The sequence below is a fragment of the Cydia strobilella genome, chromosome 5 (assembly GCF_947568885.1).
Source record: "Cydia strobilella chromosome 5, ilCydStro3.1, whole genome shotgun sequence".
Lineage (NCBI taxonomy): Eukaryota > Metazoa > Arthropoda > Insecta > Lepidoptera > Tortricidae > Cydia > Cydia strobilella.
Window position 1 is genome coordinate 15,296,960 of NC_086045.1, and position 19,033 is coordinate 15,315,992.

At 36.4% G+C, this 19,033-nt stretch overlaps 1 protein-coding gene across 1 annotated transcript; it reads left to right on the plus strand.

The window, feature by feature from the left end:
• The first annotated feature begins 855 nt into the window (after nucleotides 1–855).
• LOC134741452 (protein lava lamp-like) lies at nucleotides 856–18,649 on the plus strand. The gene is made up of 10 exons (XM_063674233.1): nucleotides 856–1,148; nucleotides 2,257–2,398; nucleotides 4,656–4,772; nucleotides 5,373–5,530; nucleotides 5,781–5,979; nucleotides 6,066–7,226; nucleotides 7,372–7,479; nucleotides 9,358–15,904; nucleotides 16,174–16,328; nucleotides 17,209–18,649. Exons 1-10 carry the CDS (start codon nucleotides 1,026–1,028, stop codon nucleotides 17,286–17,288), a joined length of 8,790 nt encoding a protein of 2,929 aa, XP_063530303.1. The 5' UTR covers nucleotides 856–1,025; the 3' UTR covers nucleotides 17,289–18,649.
• The last annotated feature ends 384 nt before the right edge of the window (nucleotides 18,650–19,033 follow it).

Consider the following 19,033-nt stretch of genomic DNA (forward strand, 5'->3'; position numbering starts at 1 on the left):
TGTAATAGGAGCTCTGAGCAAAAATATGAGATCATAACCTTTCACACGTAAGTACGGTATTTTACACCTTCCTCTTAACGCAATATGTGAGAATAACATCGTAAAATTACGTTACACTCAAAGCAATGTAGAATCAAACGATTTCAATAAAAATATCACAATTATTTACGCAAATTAACAAAACATTATTTGTAAAATTATCCGCCCAAATTACGTAAGTAGGTAGGAGTCTGAGGTCAGCCATTTTTAAACTTCTTCTTAATTTAGCTGCATAACAATCATGTTAGGGATACCAGATGAAAATATCATAATTTTATGGGTAATTTTGACCTCTAAGTTTTTTCGTACTTCTAATTCCAAAAAAAAAACAAATGTGAAGATTAAATGTGGTGTACATTAATTGGTGTGATTGCGATTTGCGATTTCTTTAAATTAAAACCCATAATACATTATATTGTACGTTTTATTTACTAAACATGTTTAGTTTTGTACCACCTGCGTGAATTATAGGAGGTATTTCATTGTTCATACGCCTAAAAAGAACGGCCCATTGACATTTTATTTAACAATTTTTTAATACCGTCAAACAAGCTAACTTTGCCTCCAGGGTAATCGCCCCAACGTGATATCAAAAATTGGGGTAATTTTTACCAATATGGTATCCCCACGTTTATGACGTCATCTATGTCTATCCCTCACGGGCGCACGCGTATAGCTGATCTATATAATGCTAGGTCTATGTCGGCTTATGGTAAAAACCGGAATTTAACTGAGAGATGCACGGGACAGATGTCACAGAATCGAGTGAATCGGTAATTTCAACATTTGACACGTCAGACACGTCAGTTCAAGAAATAGCAATAGCAAGTGGTGGTGGTAGCCAAAATATTATTACGTTTTGTGTTTATCGTTAATTAGATTTATACATCATAACCTTGTTATATCGGGTGTCCCCGAAGATTTATATTACTACGGGAATTGTGTCGTATATTTCCGTCATTAATGTTAGGAGATCGTAGTGAGCTATGTCTGACAATAAAAACGTCGATAACATTCCCGAGGCGGGCCAACTGGAGGCCCTTGATATCAATATAGCAGTAGCAACCAGTGAGGTGTCCAGTGTAGCAGGAAGTGTAAAAAGTGTGAAGGTACGTCATACCTATAATATTTACTTAGCTTGCGAGATATATACGTCCTTGACACCAACTTGTTTCAACCTCTTTTGCGAAGCATTAATATCAAACAATCCATATGTTTGCCTTAATAACTATGACGCAAATTAGAAATACATAATTCTTTCTGAGATTATGCATATAAAATGGATTAATAATTACTTTCTTTCTCTCTTTTTCTGTTTGATGAGTGCAGTGTTTATTAGCAATGGCTATATATTTAACCTGTAATAGTTATTCGATTAATGTATTATAGTATTAAGTTGCTAAATTATATTGTGTATTTTGTAAGTGAAAATTAATTTGCATGAACCATGTTTGCCATATTTCTCGCCTGAAGTACAGGGAACCCTAGTTTAGGCCCACTATTTTTTAAAGTCTTTGTTTTATATGAATGTATGCAATACATGTTTTTAAATGAGTTATGTTTATGTTACATGCATGTTATGCGTCTAATAAGTTACTATGCATAAATACTTGTAAGAAGAGACAAACAGTTGAAACAGTAGTGTATTCTGCTCATACTACTTTAGTAATATGTATAAAGAAAATAAAGAAAGAGTGGAACAAGTGAAAGAGTTTGTGTTGGTAGCGAAAGTTGGGTATGGCAGAAGAGTCACCAGAGCCAAGTGAATGCAGTGGAAATAAGAGTGTTGAGAAGTGTGCGTGCTGTGAAATTACAAGATAGAATTAGGAACAGTGTGACAAGGGAAGAGTGTGGACTGAACAAAGATGTAGTGACAAAAATTGAGAAGGGTATGTTGAGATGGCTTGGATGCGTGAAAAGAATAAGTGAAAGAAGGCTAACAAAGAGAGTGTATAAGGGAGAAGTAGAAGCGGGAGTTGAAAGGGGTAGACCTCGGCGGACTTTCTCTGATCAAATCGGGAAAATCCTGAAGAAGGGCCAGGTCAAGAGCACCCTAAACCGATGAGCTTGTATGAGGAATGTTATTTGAGTGAAGGAAGCGAAAGAGGTATTTCAGGATCGTAGCAAGTGGAAATCCATGGTCTCTGCCTACCCCTCCAGGAAATAGGTGTGATTATATGTATGTATGTAAATGTATAAATTTAAATATGCTTTTAGACGCACCAGCGAGTATCATCTTCCTCTGAGAGACAGATCAAGTTTGAAAGAGCTCAGAAGTGCCTAGAAAATGCTGCACTTGTGTCAAAACGGATCAAGGAACACCGCAAAGCTACTGCTGAACTCTTGGGAAGACCTTTTGGTTGGTGATATTTATATTTTAACTAAAAGCAATATTTCTTTGTCTTTTTAGTGCTGTTTTTGCTAGTGTTCAGTCCTATTAACAGATCATATTATTTTTATCCAAATAAGATATAAAAATAAATTTTATAAGTTCAAAGATTTTAACCATAATATCAAAGATAGATATAACTCCGTAATAGATGGATACAGTCTAAGGAAAAATCGTGCCTCGAAAATCAAGAAAATTTGATTCTCGTTCAGAGGGCGCTACTAGCTTTGGCCAACTGTCGTATAGATGGCGTTGACGGTTTTGTTTGTTATTTAACAATTTTAACGCATATCAGTGAAAGAACATGGGTCAAAATCATAAAAATAATTATATATATATATATATATATATATATATATATATATATATATATATATATATAATAGCCTTTATTTCAGACAAGTGTTTTGTAAGTACAATTTGTTAACATATATGTATATCTAATTTCCATCTGTATGCCTTTTGTAGGCAAAGGCCTCCCCTAACTCTTTCCATTTATCCCTATCTTTTGTTATTGTAGTCCAGCAACCTCCTGCTGCGCTCTTAATCTCATCATCCCATCTTCTTCTTGGCTTGCCATGCTTCCTCTTTTTGTCTCTAGTAAACCAGTACATTATTGCCTTAGACCACTTTTCTCTACCTCTAATTGTGTGACCTGCCCATTTCCATTTTAACTTCTTAATTGTTGTAGTAATATCTTTTGTTTTAGTACATTTCTTTATATCTATATTTCTAACTTTATCAGATAGTCGCTTTCCCATCATACTTCTCTCCATATCGTTTTGACAAATTTCTAGCTTTTTGTAGTGGGATTTGTTTAGTGCCCAGGTTTGGCAACCATAAGTTAGAACAGGAAGTATACAGGTATTGAACAATTTCCTTTTTATGGTCATACTCATTTCCTTATTTTTCATAACTTCTTTTAGGTTCCAATATTGCTTCCACCCGTTTCTAATGTGTCTGTCTATTTCTTTCGTAGTCAAGTCGTGTGGGGATATAACTTGACCTAGGTATAAGTATATAATAATTAATGCAAATAAAAAAAATCATTTATCCATATCTAAATACATTTTATCGTATTTTTATTAATATTTATTTTTAGTTTTAAAGTGTGTCGACAGATGGCAGTGAATTTACTGGGGTTACAAAATTTACTATGACAGTACCGCTCTAGTATAAGTTACTCTATGATAATATCAAAGTAAACTTTAAGTGTAACAAACTCAAACAACTTTAGTAAAGTTATCTCATATCTATTTAAAAACCGGCCAAGTGCGAGTCGGACTCGCCCACTGAGGGTTCCGTACTTTTTAGTATTTGTTGTTATAGCGGCAACGGTTCATGAGATACAGCCTGCTGACAGACAGACGGACAGCGTAGTCTTAGTAATAGGATCCCGTTTTTACCCTTTGGGTACGGAACCCTAAAAATGACTAACATATCAAACTTGCTGAAATGTACTTAGATAGTTTTGATTGTTAGTCAAATTTTATTCCTTGAAAAATGGCCTTTAATTGTCTCATTGAAAATTTATTTCATTGAGGAATTGGAACAACCACTCGTTACATAATATTCAAGTATTTTTTATAGCTTACCAATGAATATTAGTTAGCTTGGCTTGGTAAATAAGTTTGCAAGTGTAGCTTAAGAAGGTATTCCTTAAGTAAGTATGTATAAAGTCTAATTTTCAAAAGTATTCTGTATGCAAAGTAACATTGTAACTTTCTGTTATGTATTTTACACCAAATCAAATTATTAGTAAACAATAGTAGCAGAGAAATTCTATGTAGAAATGTCTGTTTAGATATTACAAAAACATTCATAATATACTTAATATGAATGTTCTATGGGACCTTATTACTAAGACTCCGCTGTCTGTCTGTCTGTCCGTCTGTCACCAGGCTGTATCTCATGAACCGTGATAGTATATGTATTTTATTACATGATGTATTTCTGTCGGAGTGGCGAGCCTTGGGGGAGGCCTATGTCCAGCAGTTGACGTCTATCGGCTGACATGATGATGATGATGATGATGTATTTCTGTTGCCGCTATAACAACAAATACTAAAAACAGAATAAAATAAATATTTAAGTGGGGCTCCTATACAACAAACGTGATTTTTTTTGCCGTTTTTTGCGTAATGCTACGAAACCCTTCGTGCGCGAGTCCGACTCGCACTTGGCCGGTTTTTTTTCTCTAAAACTATACTTAAATGTTGGTTTTCAGAGGATGACGATCTTGACGACTCTGTGTCAGAGATGGCGTCCACCGTGAGTGAAAGAACCGGTTACTCCATGGCCACTGACACTTCCACCACTCTCTCAGTTCAAGAAGCCTTAAACAGTAAGAGACAATCTCTGTATAAACATTAATAAACCATGTTTTTTATAAACACTGTATACAGTTTACAGATCACTTGCAGGTTATAAATTAAAAACTGGCTACATTGCAAGTACTTTATACAGTGGTTACAATAATTCATGTCCGATTTATTTCTTCTTATTCATGGCACGACTTACACCCTTTTAACAAGCATTGAAGAAGCGATTATGTAAATAAGGACTTAAATCTGTCTTATATTAGATATATTTGCTCAAAAGTTGACTATATAGGGTGAAATAATAACCACCAGCCAACTAATCAACTTTTATTATGGGACCAATGCTGAAATCGCGAAAAAAATATAATGCCCCTAGCCCCTTGGGATAAAGTTCACATTGTAATCTATTTTTGTACAGTCAAGGCATTAAATATCGACGCGGACAAAGTGCCAAAAATATGTATACACGACCTTATTCCATTATATTAAGGTGGTGTGTACATATTTTGATGCGTTGTCCGTTTTGATATTTAATACCTTGACAGTACATTAGATGCGTCACATGTTATTGCAAACGGCCAAAGTATATATTATCTACTTACATTCACCCAATGTGCTTCCAGTTCCAGGCATCAGTGAAAGTTTAGCAAATACATTAAAACAGAAAGAATTACTAATGGAAAGGATTAAACAATACAAGGAAATAAGTAAAAAACCTATGTATAAATCACCAATTAGTAGAAAAGAATCAAGTCCACAATCCAAGTTCGAAGTCAGAAAGGTTAGTGTATATATATATACAGGCTATTTAATCCAAATGATTGAAATTCTATAATTATATATGTTTTATATCTACTTTGAAAACAAAAGGCTTTAAGATTCCTAAGAACAAATTTAATTTGTAACCATATGGATTTAACATCCTGTATAGCTAAAAGGTGAAGTTCGGTATTATGTTCTATTTATTGCATATAATTTATGAATGCAGTGTGTGTATTTTTCTAACTCAAATGTTTTTTGTTTATGCTTAGAGTTTAGGTACCAGTGATCTTACGCAGCTTCAAAACACAATTAAAGAAAAGGAAAATGCGTTGACTTTAATCCAGGTAAAAATGAAGGCAATGGAAAACACCATCCTAGATTTACAAGAGAAGATAAATGAAAAAGATCAAATAATTGAAGCAAAAAATAAAGCTAATGTACTTATGTCAGAAAGTTTTCATAAAAAAGGTAAGACAATTCTCTCTTATTCAGAACAATTTATTTATTATTATATCAGGCACATATTTAACTTGTTTTTATTTTGTTGCTTATAGAAAAAGAATTACAAGTTATACTTGAGGACACTAGGCAGCAAATGTCAAAAATGCAAGAAAATTTCATTGAAATAGAAGGTACATGGAATGAAGAAAAAAATAAATTGTCTGAAGAGCTCAAGGAAAAAGATGATAAAATTAAACACCTGGAGGAAGCTAAGGCCATCTTAGATAATTCTAGATTTGAAATAAGTGTTGACCAGTCAAAGCTAATTGAAGAACTTGAGTCCAAAAACAACGACCTTATATATTTAAAAGAGAAAATTGAGTTATTGGAACAAATGTCTCCGCAAAAATCCTCACCTGACCAAATCGAAATAGTTGAATTAGAAAAGGCCAGTTTGGAGATGACTGATACAACTGAACTTATGAAAAAGATTGAATTTTTGGAAAATTTGAATTCTCAAATTAGACAAACTAACAAGGAGTTAGAAAATAATTTGTTGAAAAATATTCCTGAATCTAAATCTACAACTACAGTGTCCCCTAGCAAAAGTACCAAAAGTCCTGTTCCTGCTCGTAAAGGTGGTAGAGCTGCTAAATCAAAGTCACCTTGGAGTAACATTTCTTCTGAACCAGCAACTACAGAAGTAGAGAAAAAATCAACCAAAACTGATCTCTCCAAGCTAGAGACAGTTATTCAGTCACTCAACAAAGATATTTTGGATAAAGAATATGAAATATCGAAAAAAGATGCGTTGATATCTGACCTTCAGGCTACAAATTTTAAATTTGAAAATTCTTTGAAAGAACTCCAAGAGACTATAGAACAACCAAAAAAAACTGTGGTGACACTTGATGTTGGAAGCTCAACAGATCCCACTGGGTTTGCACCTTCTCTAGAAGGCCAAAATGAAGAAATTAGTTCTGAAGACATAAAAGACCTGCAAATAAAACTGATAGAAGCAGAAGATCAAATTGCAAGTCTTACAAGTGAAATTGAAGCTGCTAATAAGAATATGATTAAGGTTAAGTCAAACCACAAGTTAAAATTAAAACAGATGCAGAAAACTATCGACAATTTTAGCAAAGTATCTGACTCTAACGCAGAAATAATTAAACTGAATGAAGAGATGCACCAATTGACGCAAAAAGTGGCAGAGTTAGAAGAAGAGAAGGGCAATCTGCAGTTGCATCTGGTTGACTATGATAGTGGACGATGTAAGATCAATCTATATATTTTTAAATAATTTAAATTCACGTCCTTTTAGAAACTTTGTTTTAATTGCATTTCTGCGTTTATAATAAAAACTAACTGAAGAACTGCAGTAAGTAATAAATCGTAATTGTTGTTTTTCTGTTTCAGTGACAGAATCAGATGTGTACAAAAAACTTTTGGAAATGGAGAACTTAGCTGAGGCAAGATTGAAATCTATAAGTGTTTTAGAAGCGCAAAAATTCGACTTAGTCCAAGGTATTTTTTTATGTACTGTTACAGTTTTTTTTTATACCACGTCGGTGGCAATCAAGCATACGGCCCGCCTGATGGTAAGCAGTTACCGTAGCCTATGGACGCCTGCACCACCGGAGATATTACACGCGCGTTGCCGACCCTAACACTCCTCTCCCTCGTTGAGCTCTGGCAACCTTACTTACCGGCAGGAACACAACACTATGAGTAGGGTCTAGCGTTATTTGGCTGCGGTTTTCTGTAAGGTGGAGGTACTTCCCCAGTTGGGCTCTGCTCTAGATCTGGAATGACATCCGCTGTCCTGTGCCCTACCACACAAAGCGAGATGTTATTTCCGAGGGTACGACTCGTAAGGAAAGGCCAACATTTTAGGGCCGGAATAAAATCCCGTTAGCACCGTAGGACGGAATTTGCCTAAGATTTGAATTTGGAACACTAGCACAATTCGACAATCAGCCTATGCGACTTTCGATTTACATGGAACCTACTTGGAGTCAACCAGGTTTAACAAAAAATGTAGAACTCACCTGCTGGTGGACAAAAGGCCTGCGTGGGCATGCATAATGCCTTATTTCGACACCGGGCCACGCGACAAACCGCCATACAACTACGAAGTTTTAATTACGGCATTTTAAGCCGGGGCTGAAAAGACACAACACGTCATTAGGAAAGCACTTCCTTTTAGCAAAATAAAAAGGGCGATCATGCCCGATTTTATCTTGCTTAGCCGATCTCGGCTTAAATCAATTAAAATCTCCCCAAGAAATGTCCTGCCGCTTCAGACATCTTGAATGACAGGTATCACAGATAGACCAGCGGGGTTGCCACAGTCCGAATTGGGCTCGTGCGAATACTCATAACTTGACAGCCAAAACCACTTCTTTTCGATTTCCTTCTCCTTTGCTTTAAATCAAACTAATACAACATATTGAACGAACAACTACATTTAAGTGCGACCTACCAATATAAAAAAATACAGGAAGCACAAGGATTTATATACCTTTTTAAACTATCAACTCGGACCCAATGGGTCGATGGCGCGTTGCGCGAGTACGCCGATCTGCCGCTAGAGGACAGGCCAAGTCCCGTAATACGAAGCCTTCTATAAATATTCGATATGGAAAAAAAATGAAATTTTGTTGTTACAGTACATTTCATCTAATGAACACTTTCTGTAAAACGACATATATCTAATAATAGGAAGCTTTAAAGTTAAAAATTGAAGACATGCTAAAATAAGTATCGAGGAAGAGTGTTCTTATTAATATTTACAGATTGATTCACAAGAGCTGACGCCAAATATCTATCAAATGGTTGTTAGTACAGTTCGAATCTAGCGCCGCCAGCTCTTATGGATAGACAATTAGCTCCATGCATGAATTTATTTTTATTTTTGGATTCATAATTTATATCGTTGGAACACCGGAAATGATAAAAATACTTTTGTAAACCTTAACATTATTTTATTAAAAAATATTTAAAATGTTGAAAATTTTTGAACGGTTGAAACGCTCATAATTTTTGGCGCAAATTCGACAGAGCGTGATGACGTCACACGTTGGGCGGCCCAACTGACGTTTGCTACTAATGACACTAATCTGTCGAACGCGTGACGTCACGTGGCGTTTCGAGCGTTTCGCTCACTAGCTTTTCGCGGGCAAATTTTTGTACTTTTTATTTATAATTTTAAGTAATTTAATGGTAATTTAAAAACGGAAATGCATTTGTAACATGATATAACGGTAACAAACATCCGAATAAAACATATTTCGTTAAAATATAAACTTCATGCATGAGGCTAATTAGAGAACAATAACTTAATAATTGTCTGGAAAAAGTCAAAAATTGTATTGTATTACAACTTACTATTTTTTCTTTTAGAATTACACGCTTTACAACAAAAGAACGCTGAGATGGAAGACAAATTGGAAGATATGTCCCATTTACACAGTGAACAAGTCAGTTCTGAAATGAAATCTGTTCAATTAGAGGAACAAGTTGATGAACTTATAGCTTTACGAAAAGAGCTAGAACTTGTGGTGGAAAACCTTAAACTTGATAAGGAACATTTAAATGATACAATTAAGTTGGTAGAAGAGGAAAAAGAGGAACTTAATCACAAATTACAACATTACGCCCAAGAAAATATAGAATTAACTGACAAACTTGAAAAACTTAGTGCAGAAAAAGTCAGTTCTGCTGAATCCATAGAAATCGTTGAATCACTGACAACTCAAGAAAAGCTTGAGCTTGAACAATACAATAAGGGAATAACCGAGAGCAAAGTAGATCCGGATCTTACTGACGAATACAAAGGAACGTTGACAACAGAATACAATGAAAATATCGAAAAACTAGTTGAAGAAAGTGCCGAATTAAATAAAAAAATTGAACTTTTTACTCAAGAAAGACAGGAAGTCATGGAGAAAATGGGACATATTAGTTCAGAAAACGAAACTCTTCAAAAGACTATAGTGGATTTGACTGAAAGGTGTAGCTGGTTAGACTCTAATATTAACGAATTGACAAAACAGAAAAACGATTTTGAAGCATTGACTGAAGACCTTAGTCGTCAAGTCGAAGAGCTCAAACGTGAACGCGCTGAAATGATCAAGGGCAGCGTGGAGGGCACCAAGCCATCTAGTATCGAAGATGTTGCTGAAGCAATAGCGTCTGATCCACAGCACGATGACAAGTCAACTGGCGACAAAGCTATTAGTAGAACCAAATCTGTTAAACAGTTGACAAAAGAAATACTGAAACTTAAAAATACTATCAAAGAAAGAGAAGCAGAAATTGGAGACTGTCAGATGAAAATCTTATCATTAGAAGAGCGGCATCAGAAACAAAACGAACTTATTCAGAATAACGCTTCCTACGAAGGTAAGATCAAGGCCTTGATAGAAGAAAACAAACAATTAAGGGAAGAATTGGGTGCGGTTAAAAAAGATACAGAAGCTGAACAACAACTGATTAAATTACAAGAAGCTAATAATTTGTTGCATCTAGAACTACAAAACATACAGATAGAATACGCAACTGCAATAGACACTCGTGATGCCAGGATAAATGAAGTAGAGAATATGTTACTCGATTACGAGAAGCAGATAATACAATATAGTAATACTTTGCAACAGAAAGACAAGGAAATTTCGGAATATATCAATCAGATAACTAAATTAAACGATGTTTCTCAAAAATTAAAATCAACCGTTGATCTACTTGAAGCAGAGAAAACAAAAGATCAAAATGCAGATTTGATAAAGTCGTTGAATAAACAAATCGCAGCTTTCCAGAAAAAGCTAACTGAATATGAAGAAAAACTGAGAATGTTCGAAGAGGAAAAACTGCAATTGCTTAATTTAAAAAATACCATGGAGGCTAAAAATACAGTACTCGACACAGAACTGCAAAAACTGCAGGAAGCCTTGTCTGAAAAACAGGCCCACATTAAAGAATTACAAATACAACAACAGAAACACGCAGAAGAAATGAATTCAGTTACCGAACAAGTTAAAGAACGAGACGAAGAAATTCATGAAATTAAACTACAGTTGAGAAAAGAATCTATTGAGAATGAAAAGTTACGCAACAGTTTATCTGAAAAAGAAAACGCTACAACAAGCTTTACGAAAGAATATGAAGAAATTAACGCAAAACTTGAAAAGTTGGTTCACGAAAAAGAAGAATTGAACGAAAAGTTCTTAACTGCGGAAAATAAAAACAAGGAATTAATGGAGAAATTGAAAAAGTTTGCTGTTAATTTCAAGAAGAAAACAACTGGATACGCTGCATTAGAAACGGAGTTCAGCGAAATTCAAAAACAACTTCAGGAGAAAAATGCGAAACTTGAGGAATTATTGACTCAAACCGAGTCTCTTCCATTGTTGCAAGATAAGCTTAAGAATGCTGAAGATGAATTAATTAGAATAAAAACTCAAAACCAGGCTTTGAAACAGCAGAACACAAATCATATTGAACATTTACATGGTGAATTAAAAATAACCCAAGACCGTTTGACGAATGCTGTAAATGAAATTTCTGGTCTGAATAATTCAATTCATGCCTTGGCAAGTGAGCGAGATGCTGTTTTGGAGGAAAATAAATTACTTAAAACTCAAATTGACGCCTACAATAAAAAGATGGTGGAATATGAAATAGAACAAAAAAATAATACTAACTTTGTTACTAAAATCGGTAGCTTAGAAACAGAATTAAATCAAAAACAAAATCAAATAGAAGAGTTGACAAATGCACTTAATCTTCAAGAGGAACAGATTAGTCAAGTTCGGTTTGGATATGATGCCAAACTGCAAGAAAGAGACCTATACATAGAAAGTCTAGATTCTGAAATAACTAAATATAAAAATCGCATTTGCCGCCTCGAGGATACTATATCTGCCATGGAGGATAGGCGTCATTCGTTAGAACGCAAAGCGGATCAGCTTGGCAGTCAATTAGAAGAAAAACATAAAGCTTATACTCAATACACTAGCCAAGAAGATGAGCTAGTAAGTAGATTAGCTGTCTTAATGGACCACGACAGAGTTGTTGAAAAACAATTGCACGAAATCGAAAGTGAAAACAAAGAATTACAATTTAAAGTACAACATTTATGTGACGAAAATTTGCGCTTAAAAACTTCCTTATCGGACATACAAGAATATTGTAATACGCTTACCGAAAAAGCTAGTAGAGCTGATTCCGCGGAGTCTGATGTTGTACAGTACAGAACGCAAGTCAATGAGCTCGAAACTCAATTAAAACGAATTTCTCAGGATCACCAGATCCTTTTAGTGCAAAGAAAACACGACGTCGAAGAACTAGAAACAGAGTTTAATTCACAAATTGAAAATGCCATCAAAGAGAAGAAAATACTGAGCGAGAAATACGAGAAAACTTGTGAGCATGTTAATCAATTAGACAACAAATTACAGGAGTATGTGAATACTATACATGCATTAAATTTAAATGTTGAAGAGCTTAACAAAATCAATCAGGAATTAAGTAAAAATTCTGCTACTAAAGAACAAGTTCAACCTGCGGATTATACTGAGCAATACATCAATGAAATAAATAGATTGAACTCTGAGCTTAATAACAAAAATCAAGAAACATTTGATCTCAACAACAAAATACAATCACAGAAGACCAACAATGCAGCAGCAATATACAAATTAGAGAGTGATATATCGGAATTAAATGCTAAATTACAGAATAGTTCAATGGAGCTAGAACAACTTGCCTACAAAACGCAAGCCGTAACTCAAAACAATAAACATCTACAGTCAATGCTCTTCCAAAAAGATGAAGAAATCAAACAAATGTCGGAGAATAAGAAAATGTTTTTCGAAATAAATGTTCCAAAAACTGAAGGAATGGTTATATCATCAACTATTGAACCTTTGAAGAGTGAGGTTAAAACTTTCGATGTTTCCTCGCTTGAATCTCAAATTCTTCCTGAAGTGCCCTTAATTAAACCTGAAACTAAAATAAAGTCTCCGAAAGTTTCTAAAGATACACAAGAACAAGCTGCGGCATTGCACGCCGGTATAGAAGTCACTGAGCCAGAAATTGTACCTAAGAAGTCTTATTTGTGTTATAAAGGAGAAGAAGATGTCCCACAAGAGTCTGATCCGTTCAATTCTGATGAAGGTTGGGGCCTAGGAGAGGGTGAAGAAACAGCAGATGTAACGCCAGGCTTGTCCCATTTGCAAGAACAACTGGAGCAAGTTATGAAAGATAATGAAAATTTAAAAGCCGAAGTTCAAGCAAGCAATACCAAGCTACTTAAAGCGATGAAAAAACTAAAAGAACTTAAATCTGCCAATGATATGTTGGCAAACGAACTTAAAATATCTAAGCAAATATCTCAATCATCATTTTTGGATTCAGCCATAGAGGATGAATTAAGAATTAATAAACAAGATCTAGAGAAGAAGTTAGATGATATAAGTACAGAATTAAACAAAGAAAAAAGAGAGAAGGAAGCTATTAAGAAACAAAACGAGGTTATTCAAACTGCGAATGAAAGGTTAACTGAAATAAAAGAAAAAATGGATAGTGAAATCGAACTTTGGAAGTTTAAATTTAAGGAAGCTAATGATAAGATGTCGACGCTGCAGTGGGGAGCAGATACCAAAGAGTCCCCAGATCACAAGCCCTCTTCTGCTGCCTCAGATTCTAATCAAGCACATCTCTATGATGAAATACAAAAGCTTGAAAAAGAAAATGACGAGCTACATTCCATGATTGAGCAATTAAACAGCAAAAATAAAGAATTAAGTTTACAACAAGCTAATTTGAAGGCGGAGTTAACTAAAAATGTAAGTGAAAAACATGCAACTTGTAACAATTGTAAGACTCTCACGAGCCAATTAGATGATGTGAAAAATTCTAATCTTGACTTATCGCGCAACATTGAGGAACTACAAAAACAATTGGGCGAAATTGAACTTAAATTAAGCGTGAAAAGCCAATATGCCGAATCAATTAAATCAGATTATGAGCAATTGCAATTATTGTCAACCAATAATCAAAAAGAGTTAACTACGAAAAATAAAACATTGGAAAAAGAAGTTTATTCCTTAAAGACTGATGTGAGTAATACAGTTTCCAAATCGTCCGAATTAATAACAGAACTAGAAGCAGCCAATGCTAAACTACTTTGGTATGAAAATGAACTGCAGACTAAATTAAAATCTAACGAATCTGACAATACCGCCCTAGAGCAACAATTATTGGCCTTACAATCTAGTTTAGAACAAGCCAATAAAAAACTTACCGACTTAGAAATAGAGAACAGTAACCTTTTAATAAAAATTAAGAGTTATGAGCTGGAAATCAGTGAGTTGAATGAGAAACTTAAAAATCATAATACAGAAAATGACCAACACATCGACTTCATACATAAAATTCAAGAATATGAGCTTAAAATAAAGGAGCTGAATGATAAGCTTCAAAATCTTAACATTGAAAACGATCAGCTGTTATCCACTGTAACCGAGCTGCGTTCTTCCGTGTCGACGGTAGTCGATCAGAGAGGTTTTGAGATAGCAGAACTGTGGAAACAACACCTAGCACAAAGAGAAGGAGATTTCCAGAACACGGAACACGAACTCAGAGCACAATTGAGTGCTTCGGAAGCCAAATATGAACAGCTTTTAGATCATGTCCAATCGTCCAGTCAAGAAGAAACTAACAAATTAGTAGCTATGGAACAGGTCAATTCGTTGCAAAATAAATTAAAAGACAAGGAGGAACATTTAAGTAACCTACAAGACAAGTATGGTGAAGTAATGAGTCAATTGGATATGTTACGCTCAGAAATGGAGGATGAGAAGCATATGCATGAAAACAAAATATTAGTTCAGCAAGAAGAATATGAGAAACAGTTACATGAAGTCATTAATAGAAACCAAGAAAACACGGACGGGTTTAAACCAGTCATTCAGTCTCTTGAAACCGAATTGGCTGTAACAAGAGAGGCTAACGTTGAATTAAAACAGCAATTGTTGCAACTAAATGAGAAAATACTGCAGACTGAGTCTACAATTATTGAAATGAATAGCCAACTGCAATTAAAAAACAGTGAGATATACCAAAAAACACATGACTACACTATTGCATTAGCTCAAAGGAACGAGGAGTTTGAAAATGTCAGGAAACAATTAGTAGATTACGAAAAGAAGGTTGAAGACTTAACCTATGAGAAGGAGTCCGAACAGGCAGTTCTTAGATTAAAAATTCACGATAACAATCAAGATTTTGATAAAGTGCGAAAAGAGTATGACGCAGAAAAGACATATTTGGCTCAGGCACTGAATGAAAAAATTGTAGAATGTACTAATCTAAATAAACAGATAGTAGATTTAAATAAAATTCTCGAAGAACATTCAAAGCAGGCTTCCGAAACTCAAGAAGTTTTAGAGAATCAAGAGTATGAAATAGTAACCTTGAAAGACGAAATAGCGAGTCTTCAAGATGCGTTACGTTCCACAAGTAGCAAGATAGAGAAACACGTCAGGTTTTCTTCGGACACTAAGCCTCCAATCGAAGGCGAGGCGACTGAGGACATGAGCAGTGATCTGTTAGACGCTGTGCCCCGAGCGGAGTTAGATCTGGCTTTGTATATGTTGCACCAGAGAGATGTCCGGTGCGAGGAGCTGACGATGGAACTCACGCAGTTGTTAGAGGAGAGGGATACGCTTCAATTGCGTTTGTCGGACAGCCTGAGGTCGTGCGAGGAGATCAAGTCGAAGTGTGTGGCGGCCGGACTGGACGTGTCGACGAGCTCTAGTGAGGCTGCCGTGGTGCCGCCGAGCGTGAGCGCGGAGAAAGAGCAGCAGTTTGTGGACACGCACCGCGGCCAGTCTCGAAGCAGCAGCATAAGCGATCCTGATGGAGAGAAACCAAAGTTACAAGCCAAGTAAGTGATTTGAAAACATCTTTATTGATTGAACTCAAAAATTGCATATAATTGTGACAATGTAATGTGTCAAACTTCTGTGATAATGCAATGTTTGCACGACAAAGTAGCTGGTTTGATGTAGCGAGAGTAGCTATAGTCATAGATTAGTATATGTTATTACTGTGCTATAGTAACACTGTAATAAAACAACACTACTCGTTTAATGTGAGCTTCAACTCGATGATTTTCTATTAACCATACATCTTTATATAAAAATATGCGTACAGGTTATCGGAGCTCCGCAGCGTCAAGCACAGTCGCGACGTAGTACTGCGCCACGAGAGCGAGGCGAGGGAGCTCGACATGCGACTGCTGCAGCGCGACGTTGCCAACCTTCCCCCCGAGGCCGTGCACCAGCTGACGCAGGCGCACCACACGCTCTGTGAGTACTGAGTACAGCATGTCCGACACATTCGCTACGAGAGCGAGGCGAGGGAGCTCGACATGCGGCTGCTACAGCGCGACGTTGCTAACCTTCCCCCCGAGGCCGTGCACCAGCTGACGCAGGCGCACTACACGCTCTGTGAGTACAGCATGTCCGACACATGCGCCACGAGAGCGAGGCGAGGGAGCTCGACATGCGGCTGCTGCAGCGCGACGTTGCCAACCTTCCCCCCGAGGCCGTGCACCAACTGACGCAGGCGCACCACACGCTCTGTGAGTACAGCATGACCGACACATGCGCCACGAGAGCGAGGCGAGGGAGCTCGACATGCGGCTGCTGCAGCGCGACGTTGCCAACCTTCCCCCCCGAGGCCGTGCACCAACTGACGCAGGCGCACCACACGCTCTGTGAGTACAGCATGACCGACACATGCGCCACGAGAGCGAGGCGAGGGAGCTCGACATGCGGCTGCTGCAGCGCGACGTTGCCAACCTTCCCCCCGAGGCCGTGCACCAACTGACGCAGGCGCACCACACGCTCTGTGAGTACAGCATGACCGACACATGCGCCACGAGAGCGAGGCGAGGGAGCTCGACATGCGGCTGCTGCAGCGCGACGTTGCGAACCTTCCTCCCCCCCCCCTCCCCGAGGCCGTGCATCAGCTGCCGTGTACATTTTTAGTATTCTGACATCCAAATAGAGATAAAATAAATTACTTTTTACTCGCTGACTGTAGTCAGTGTTTCTGAATTCTTAGGGAAGGTCTTCTAAGGTAATTTTTACCTACCTAACGGTACGACATTGGATCTAATGGCCATTCTTGAATAATTAAAAATTATTTATAGTTATTACTTATCGTATTATTTTTACATTTCAGCTCGAGACTCTCAAAGCACTTCTACCGTCCTCCTGAATTGGCTCCGAGGCAAGAGTACGCCAAAAGTCGTGCACATGTGAGTCTGATGATACTTCCACCGCTAGGGAAAACACTGTTTTATTAGTAAGCTTACTTAAACGACCCCACACTTATCGAGTTAAAAAAAAAGTTTTATGTAGGTACCAAGAGTGAAATCATCATTAGGGCTCGGGCAATGCTTCTCTAAGAATTTTATCAGGTCACGTTATTACACCTTAAATACAGAAGATGAACGCAACGCGTATGGTTTTTAAACTAGGTTATGTGACCATCACCATAGGATGGCCGGTACAACTGGCTAAAGGGGACGGTCTACCTCTCCAGCACAAGGGGAACGCGACAGTTTGATGTTATAAAATTAAACTTCTGGTATAAAGTTTGTTATATCAGATTGGCAACGGCTCAAACTGATAAGTGTGGTACGCCCTTATAACTATAACATGGTGTTATTTTATTATAAATACATACGTTTTAGAAAATTATCCTATGTTTATTTGTTAGACATGCATTTATTCTAAGATTGTTTTTGCTACCACTAAGCCATCTTGAAAGTATGATGCAAAACATTTTCTACTGAAATGTACTCTATTTTGCTATCCAATCACATACAAAACTACATACAAAATGTTTTTTTTCTGCTAGCACTGTAGATATTCTATAAATGTACAAGGTTTTATTTCAGTCTTTTTTAAACCGATATTGGCTAAATATAGTTTGGCCCGGGACTGTCTCATTTCAAACATAGACAGAGAATCATACTGTCTTTGTCTTACGCTAGCACCCAAAAGAAGGGAAAGCAGTTCTTTCTGACAAGTTGTGTTTGCCAGACTATTATGCTATTTCTAACTACGAATTTGTGAACGAACGATTGACGACTACGAGTTATTCATTACAATATGCATTCCTATCACAACTATTTTAATTTCTTTTATCTTTCAACGCTAGATTTCATTTTATAAAATACTGACGAGTCCTTTTTACAAGTGTGTCTTTATATTTATTCACTCCAATAGCAGAAATTTGACATGTTAATCATAGTCTTAGTAAAGCAAAATTTATAATAAAATACTTAATTTTAAAATGATTCTACAAATAATCATTTAAAATTTAATCGAGTGTATCTAAGGTTGGTATTCCGCCTGCCAATATCTTGGTCCAATGTGCATTGCGTCTCACTCTCTCACTAAGCAAAACGTGAGTAATATATATTGAATGATAAAGAGAATACATATTGGACAAAGTAATTGTAAGTTGGAATACCACCCTATCCAATAAGTATTATTGTGACTACATTTAGAATCTGTATAATATGTATATAAACCAGTGGTCCAAATGCGGATCTTTGTATATGAAAGAATGTAAATTTGTTTTTTGATTAAATGGCATTTCATTTATTGTTAAACTTTTGTTTTTTTACTGTCTAACCTACCTACATGGCCGTATTTGCCCAAATGCCATAATAGTACGGCGGTTTTTGGTCTAGAAGTCTTCTAGAAATCGATTTTCGCTCATGTCGTCGCGAACATGGACATATTTGGTATTAGTGCATTCAGTGTGATGTCCTGAACACAAATATGTGAGATGACAAGCGCGAAAGTGGTGGGGGTAGTTGCTGTGACGTCAAAACGTCGGCCGTATAAAGTTTTTTACTTTTTTTTAAATCATACCATGTGGGGTATCAAATGAAAGGGCTTTGTGAGTAGATCACAAATACATAACACAATGTAACATTTTCACTACTTCGTCTAACAAATTATTAGAAAACGTTCAAAAATTTCACTATCCA